Raw genomic sequence first — 8963 nt, forward strand, 5'->3', positions numbered from 1 at the left:
GACTTTAGAAACTCAGAAGCTGATCAAATATCGGGTTAAATATCGGTGGGGTGGCCGATGTCCGATATTCAGTTTTAAGGCCGATACAGGCCGATACCGATAGGGGGCCGATTATATCGTGCATCCCTAGTGCTACCCTTTGTCACAGGCATGGTTGTTTTAAAGTGTTTTATAAATAATGAAGTAGTAAATTGCGTAGTGGAGTTAAACAGCTCCTCAAAGAAGGGCCCATTCCAGATTGGATTTCTGTTATCTAAATAGCATACCTTAATCTTTTTCCTCAATATTTTTAATTTTGTGGAAAATGTTCTCCACAGAACAATAAACATAGGTTAGTTGAAAGATTTCTCCTTACACCATTAGTTTCAACTTTACTGTTGAGGTGGAAATGCCATACGTATTTCCATAGGGAATAGGGTCTAGGAACTGTCTACAATGCATTCTGCACTAAAAAGCATGCTTGTGCCCTGTGTGTCAATTCCTCTGCATACTCAACACTGAAGGCAAATTGAGATTGGCGTACAGCTTCCATTAGTCTCACATTAACCAGAATATATGCACAAATTGCAGGAGTTTTATCCTATCACAGCATCCCCAGCTCATATTTGTAACGGCCCTGGCATGAAAAATGTGGAATGTTTGTCTTAGCAGCTCTGTAAAATACTTTTGATACTATGTTAGAGCAAAAGGGGGTGAGGAGCTGTCTGAAGACAGCTTTACTCTCAACCTCTTAAATTTTGTAGAATTTGATTTCTAGAATTATGGAACACCTTTCTTGAAGTAGAATCCCTCATAAAAATAAATTATTTCTCTGGAGAGACTATTGCCTGAATTTTAGATGAGTGCTACAATCAGGGAATTCCAGTTGAAAATAACAAGCATATAGAGAAAGTTTGTTTTATTAAATCCATTTTAACAAAAGCTTCATGCCTCTACCCAGGCTCTTGTGAGGGCAGGAGTACAGATTAAAGAAGAAAGAGAAATGACTAAGGTGGATAATTCAGGTAAGTTGAGAATACTAACAGAAAGTTTGTAACTTAGATTCCTATCTTCAAAAATTTCATTTTCATAAATAAAATAAAAATCTCACATGTATGTATAAGTTTAAATGAGGGACAATTACAAATCTATTTTTTGATTTTTGTCAAATGCATTCAGTTACTTTTACATGTTTAAACACTTATACATACATTTTTATTGACAGTAATCACATTTTAACATGAAAAGAGGACGACTGACCTGGAGTCTAAAACTGTTTAACAAGTAATTTTATAAAGAGGTTTTAATATGGCTACGCTTCCCTCTTTATATGATTGTAAAAGGTGAATGTCCTTCAAATGATATCCTATAATATTAAAAATGATTCTGTCTAATATTCAGCCTGTAACCAGAGCCAGGTTGGTGTATCATTATCTCATCGGGATGAGGAGGAAAATGCCTACCAGGAGGTCCATCCTCCTGAGCAGAGTAAAGCCACCACCACCACAGTGGGGGACCTCCTGTCTGTCAAGCAGCTGGTTTTACGGAGAGGCCTGGCGGTGCTGATCATGTTCATTGTCCTCGCTGTAGGAATTTTGGTGTCACGCTTCTTCACCAACATGTTTAAGTGAACTCTCTGCCATCTGAGCCTGATGGCATCAAGTTTGGTTGATTGTTACTGTTGTTAGAATGGGCTTACATTCTCTTGTGAAAAAGTGACCAGCGCCACTCTCAAACACCAGGTGGCAGCTTTATGCAATGTTTGAACAGTATGCATAACATTTGCTGAACAAATATCAAATGTGTGGCCAAACTAACAAAATTTATAAGGATGGGCATTCTTAAAAACATCAGGTGACTGGGGTTTTGTTATAATTGCCTTAAAATACTTAAATGAAAGCTGGTCTTTATTTGTATTGATTGATATGTTTTCTGTGCTGATGTGGATTAGATTTTTTTTTTTGTATTTTTCTTTTCCATTTGCTCTAAAATTGTATTCCAAATCAATCTGTATGAAATATGTGAAAGGTTAATGCTGCTGAAGTTCATGAAATGGAAGGCCTTCACTGTAGTTAACTTAGTCTGAAACATGCCAAAAATCCTGGTGAATATTAGTGTTGTTGTAATATGAAAATCAAAAATGCAAAAGATTTATGATGCTTTGGATGCTGTACAAGTAGCAAGGGAACTGCGCATTCAAAGTATGTGAATAACTTGGCACACTTACATATTAAATGGGTGATGCATTCCATGACATTGTGCAAAGAGTTAAAATGTCTACAAGGATCTTCATCCCTGTTGGCCTCATGTTTTACTCAGACCACATTGTACAACTTAAAAATCAAAAACTCAAAATTAGGAATCATTTTAGGATTTAAAATGCCGACGTATATTTGAACTGAGGAATAAAATTGATTTAAATGCTGGAACCTCCTTGTTTAGGTTTTAAACATGCTCAATTAAGGTCAAATTTAATATTTTAATTTTACATCAACCCTGTTCAGCAATACTGAAAATGAATAGAACATATAAAAGCAGGTGTAAACTATTTGCATAAGGTTGCACAACTTATAAATTATACTTTTTTGAAGTAGCTTTTGACTTAAGTAGTCTTCTGCAGTAGGAATCTAGTGTCCAATATTCTAAACTGCCAATATTTGCCCACTCTGTCTCGAACATTTCCATGTTGTTCAAAGCTCTCTTTAAAAAGATTTCTTTCATATTTCATCCATGGCGCTGGCTAGGTCACACATAAGCTGACATTTTCCTTTGGTAAAGCCAGTTAGTTGTTGGTTTTATGCAAATAAAATTTTAATATTGCTTAAATGTCAGTCTTCTTGCCAACTTGAACCCTTTTGAGCAAAACAATCTGGAACTTGGTTCTTAATTTTATCTGCTTTTTGACAATTTTCCATCAATCTAAGGGAAAATAATCCCTAAATTCACTCTGGCTCCTGTTATGCAAATAAGGTTTTTGTCATGATAGCTTTTGGATTTATGGCTCACAAATTCAGCTTTATTGTATCAGATCATAATGAAGTCTTCCACAAAATTCTGGAACACATTAGTCAGGCCTGAGTTTTGTCTTTGGAAAAAAAGGCTTCAATCTATCAACTCTATTGTTTAGTCCAGACATCCTGTATGAAGAATGCATACTTTCCTCACATGGAGAACACAGCTGGTATTTACCAGAGTTATCTATAGCTCTTTTTCATTCCTGTTAGCTGCATGGTTTATATATATATATATATATATTTTTATTTTTTTTTGTGTGTTAATGTATTTTGGAGAAAATATGTGTTGTAACATCCCTGTTGTTTCATGTTATCTCAAATCACAATGTCATCACTGTTAAAATTAGATTTGTTTTTTCAATCCTGCTTTATTTCTTTGCACCTTTCTCTGGAATGATGTCTTTTTAGAAAATCCTTTAAGACCTCCTTGGAATTTATGGCTTTAATAAAATACGCATCCTACAGTTTTTTTTCCTGTTGCTTTTGCAGTTTAACGGTACAGAATAAATGACACATTTAAGTGTATAAAAGTTTTCAAATGGTATTTCATTGACTCATTTTTTAAATAACATACATCTTTCTCTTTAACAGGTTTGTGAGATCTATTCCTTGAGTTTGAAAAACACATTAGCTTTTTATTCATCTTTCAGGCAAGGTTTTCATTTTTTTTTGCAACAAAAAATATAATTTGTTATGGGTTTATGTGACCTTGCAAAGAGCACATTTTCCCATGCCACCAAATTGTCTGAAATATTTGTAACACTGTTAATCTAAAACATCTTCTAGATATCAGCTAAAAAAACACAGTATCTCAGTTTTAAGAAAGTTTGAAGTCTAAGACAAAAATTCCCAATACAGCAGTGAAGATTCCTCTGACAGTCTGTTTTAAGAATGTTTTAATATAAACAGTTTAATATTTTAGTTAACTTTTCTTATGCATCTTTTACTGCATCAAGCTTTATGCTTATGTTTTTCAGTAATGATGCTACAAGCTCCTGTTTCTGGGAAGTGAGCTTAAGTTTGTTTGTATTTAGGACCCAGATTATAGAAGACATACAGAAGAGATCATTGTGTGATTTTAGCAGGGCTTAACTGCAATTGATGCCATGGGCATCAATTGCCCATGGCACGTGGTCCTCAATGGAAACCAGAGACAATAAATAAAGCAAATAGAAAAAAATATGACTTTTAATGCAACAGAATTTTTATTGAAAAAACATTGATCTTTTACTCCTTTTAAATGTGCTAAATGGAAAACTTCATTGATAAACAAAAAGTACTTTCTGAATATCAATGTCAGGGACAAGCAGTCAAAATCCATCAATAGAGTCAAAATTAAGACCAAAATTGGCCCAAAATAAGATATCAACTAAGATAAAGCAGAACTGACCTATTACAATGAACACAGGGGTAATTAAACACATAGGCTAGCCTACAAAAAACAAGGAGGGGAGGGAGAAAACTTGAGACAAACAATAAATAAAGCTAGACAACAAAGTCCAACCTACAAATAATAACTACAAGACAACTATGAAACTAAGACATTCAAAAACAAACATGTATTTTAAAACAGTGGATGTTTGAGTGTTTGACAGCTTCTCCAGAGTCAATCCCCAGTTTCACTTCCTGGTGTTACACCTTATTTGCTCCCCCAGTTTGTTCTTTCAACCTCAGCATACAAAATATAGTTAGTGATCTTCAAACACTGTTCATAGGGGGTTAACTAGGTGTGTGCGCCAATATTAGCAAACACCCTAAAATAGATATGCTGTGTGAAAGAAACTTTAAAACACCAACACTAAAATAGTTGCAGGAACCTCCACAAGCAATGTGGCTCTAGATCACAGAGATCTGCAGCTTTGGCAGTTCTGGAATTAATACAGGAAGTCAGCAGCTCCATTCATAAAAAGAGCTTTAAAAATGATCAGTTGTACTATAAAAAGCATCTGACACAGTTAATCACAATATTCATCAGGAAATTGGAAGATTATAGTGTATGGCAGGTCATTTTGGAGTGGATCAAGAGCTATCTAATTAGCAGGCAACAATATGTAAAAATGTATACATTACCAGCATGCTTTGGTGGCACAGTGGTTAACGCACACGACCCATGTCTGGAGGCCTTAGCCCTGGACGTGAGCAACCAGGGTTCAAATCTGATCTGTGGTCTTTTCCCGCATCCTCTAATACCCTCCCTTTCTGTCAGCCTACTTTCCATAAAAACAAACCACTAATGCTGTATCAAAAAAAAATTATACATTATGTAGGCTACTTGTTTTGTTTTATGAGGCATACCTGTATTTGGTAATGCTTTGTGGGTAAAAAACATGGGAGCATGGTGGGTTGGCTGCTCCAGGCGGGCTCATGGTGCATGCTTTGTGGGTAAAAAACATGGGAGCATGGTGGGTTGGCTGCTCCAGGCGGGCTCATGGTGCATGCTTTGTGGGTAAAAAACAATTACTGTAACTTGGAGGTTTGATATTGTAAGAACTATCAACCATGAGCCCCTAGAGCAGAGGTCACAGATTAGCGGACCGTGGTCCAGATCCGGACCCACCTGCTGGCTAATCCGGACCCAACCTGATTCAAATCATTTATAAATTACCCTTGTTTGCACATGCGCAGTGTTCGAAGGTTCTGGTAAATCGGCTCGTCGACAGTCGTAGCTTTGATTCAACAGCAAGATTTGCCCTCGACCACCATACAACGGCTCACTGAATTTGAAAGTCTGATTTTCTGACGACCTTACGATTCCTGTTCGGGAGGTGGAAATGAGAGGCTGATCGCCCCTTGTTACCACCTGTATACTACACGATGCAGGACGCACAATGTGGCTGAAACTCAGCCCAATAGAAAAATCCTGGCATGACTGGAGAGTCGGCCAAAAAAGGGCAAAAAATCGTATAGTGTATGCCCGGCTTTATGGACAAAGGACATTCTTTTAAGGACCAGAATGTTCACATTTTGGACAAAGTAGACACGGGGTTTGAGAGGGGTGTGACGCAAGCCATCTATGTTAAGAAACAAAAAAAAAAACCTTTTAACAGAGGGAGTGGACTCAGGATTCAGCTTTCAAAAACCTACAATGCAGCAATAGAGTATATTCCTTCCCACTATTGTTGCAACCCCCAGCCACATACAGGTGACCAGACTATCTCACCTGTTCCACCAGGACAACAATTCCCCCTAACAACCCCTTTTTCAGAGGCAGAAACCACTATCAGGTATTGCAGACTAACAAAGAACCCAAATGAACCCCATTCCTAAGGGGCGGACCATTTGTCCGGTTCAATTTGCATTTTTTCTAAGCCAAAACAAGGCTTGAAACTCGTTTCAACAGTGACCTTTTTTCCTTCATGAACCCATTTAACAAAACTAATGGTTGGGACCTTAGAGACAGCAAAATAAACAATAGACATTGACACTGTAAGCTTCTCAAACATTACTGAGGCATACATTCACGTGGGGGAGGCGTGTGTATTAAACTGAGTTGGTCTCCACTACCATGCAGATCGTGCATGATCACTGCATTGTTAAACGGCTAGACTTTGCCGCCATGATTCAAACTTACTTCAAACAAAATCACAAAAAATCTCTGTTGAAAATTACAACACCAAACGGTCCATTAACATCCCCAATACATTTCAACACGGCTTATACCTAGTTTCAAAGCATATTTGTACATTTATTAACCTGACAAACAGGAGAGAGATGAGGAGACAGTTTGTCAGTTTTGAGTATAACGCAGTAATAATGAGGGAAAACCCAATGCAAGGCACTAAAACCGGAGCCCGCCCTCGCCCCCTGCTGGCATGGAGCAAACATTACAACATACACATTGAATGAGAAATCAAACCACTGCATAAAGAAATGCAAACTCTTTGGGGATACATTTTTCCAAAATAAAATACAGTAGTTTCTATTTAAAATAAAATAAAAATTTCTCTTCATTCATAAGCACAAAATGTGACACTTCTCTGGTCATCACACATGCATGCTCTAATACTAGCTTAATAAGCGTTCTCTATCGGGAGCGGGTACAGGGTTGTGCATGTGCTTCTTTTTTTTATTGGAAAGGGCAGGTCTTTTCAAAGATTTGCAAAAATCTTCCACTATACCTTTAAGTTGGACATTTTCCTGGTACATGCTGGACTATGGCGGAGCTGCACTCCTGTCTTGCTCTTAACTTATGGGGGAGCATTTTTAGACATAGTCAGAAATATAAGGAAATCAGAAAAGGCTGTAGAATCCATCAGCAAAACAGAAGTGCAAAAGACCACCAGAGGAGGATAATGATCAAGTCAAGTATTGGATCAGACCTTTGGTAAAGTGATAACAGGATCCCTAGAAGACAGTGGGGGCAAAGAGGTCATTCATGCCATGACTGTAAAATGTTACTATGTTATAGAACAGGAGTATATTTACATAGGTAAGTATAATGCATTCCCATCTGACTTGGTGGACAATTCCCCAAACAAACTGGCCCACATCTGTTTTGTGCAGCAAGTTTGCTGCTTCTTTAAACTCTATTGTTTCTGGAGGGGGTTTGCAGTACTTTTCCTCTACATTTGTCATCATTGCTTTTAATGCAACATTTTTGGTTGTGGTTCCCACTACACTGAGTCATGCTGAAAATGCAGTGTCAGTAGCAGGGGCGGATTTAGGAAATTTGGGGCCCTAGGCAAAGACCTGCCTGGGGCCCTCTGAATTGAAAAGACAACACTTAAAACAGAGCTATTATACAGATACAGAATTGCATCTTAAATATTATTTATAAATAAGCACTTTTTTAAAATAAAGGTGCTAGAGTGGTCTGAAAAATCGCTATATATAGCAACAAAAGCGCATAAAGCAAAGCTGGCAACACTAATCTTCGCACCCTTTTTCTTCAAATGGTTTGCTGCTGACTGGACCTTTCTGCACTTAAACAGCAAAAGGATTGAGCCGATATGGTGAACACTGAAGGGGGGAGGGACACACTTAATATTATAAGCACCTGATGTCATTTTAGAGAAAGGATTCTTATCAAAAACATAATTAATGTGCACAAATGAGTAATACCTGTACTAACCATACATGTAAAAGGAGGTTTATGGGGCCCTGGGCAACTTTAACAGTTTAACCATATAGTGTGAATTAACATTAGGTTAAGGTTAGGGTTAGGAATATACTGCAAATAGTTAGAGTTGGGGTAAATGTGTCATGATCTTGGTACTATAGGCTGGGTTTTACTCCTCTCACCCCAGCCTAATTATCTCCCATTTCTGATCCACCTGTTTCTTCTGCTATTTATTCCACCGGTTCCAAGCCCATGGTGCAAGATTATTCAAGTGATTCAGTGGGAATGACTCTAGCTCTGTAATCTTTGTTCTGATTATCTGATTGTGACCTGTTTCTGCCCCGTGGATCCCGAGTTTTGCTTTGCCCCTGCCTGTGCTGTTAGTCTGCTCTGTTCTGGACTGATTCCTGGATTCCTGCTGGCTTACCTAACCTGGACCTGAACCTGTGCTACTGACCTCGGCTTAGATTCTCCTTCTGTACCTCATCGGCTCTCTGAACTTCTGGTCCATGAACTTGACTCTGCGACAACTTCGACTTTGGACATTCCCTTCTGGACACTGTTGTTCCTCGGCGTTGATTGGCATCAGCTCCGCTCATCACCCAAAGCTTGGGGTACATTGAGAGCCTTAATGTATAACTGCTCCAGCTAGAGCAGCCGCACGCCGTTAGTATATAAATACTTTTGAACTAATTCAGACCTGTCTGTTTTGAATATTGGAGGAAGTATTTTGTAAAATATCCTACATGCAGAGACTTGTAGGTACACATGGTAAAGTTCTGCTCTTTAAATTGGGGTTACTGTTAGGACTGAGGTGTTAATTCAGTTTAGGTAAGGGTGTTTGCTGCATAAATCATACAAAGAACAACAAATTCACAGCTATGCATGGAATATTCTTTAAGAATCCCAGT

General features: G+C 37.9%; 1 protein-coding gene across 1 annotated transcript in view; it reads left to right on the forward strand.

The window, feature by feature from the left end:
* slc47a1 (solute carrier family 47 (multidrug and toxin extrusion), member 1) overlaps window positions 1-3206 on the forward strand; it is a 15575-nt gene extending 12369 nt beyond the window's left edge. Inside the window, exons 15-16 of the mRNA XM_015388183.1 lie at window positions 941-1004; window positions 1381-3206. Coding sequence (XP_015243669.1) covers window positions 941-1004; window positions 1381-1610 — 294 coding nt within the window. The 3' untranslated portion in view covers window positions 1611-3206. The remainder of the gene's footprint in view (window positions 1-940; window positions 1005-1380) is intronic.
* The last annotated feature ends 5757 nt before the right edge of the window (window positions 3207-8963 follow it).

The sequence above is a fragment of the Cyprinodon variegatus genome, unplaced genomic scaffold (assembly GCF_000732505.1).
Source record: "Cyprinodon variegatus isolate N-32 unplaced genomic scaffold, C_variegatus-1.0 Scaffold416, whole genome shotgun sequence".
Lineage (NCBI taxonomy): Eukaryota > Metazoa > Chordata > Actinopteri > Cyprinodontiformes > Cyprinodontidae > Cyprinodon > Cyprinodon variegatus.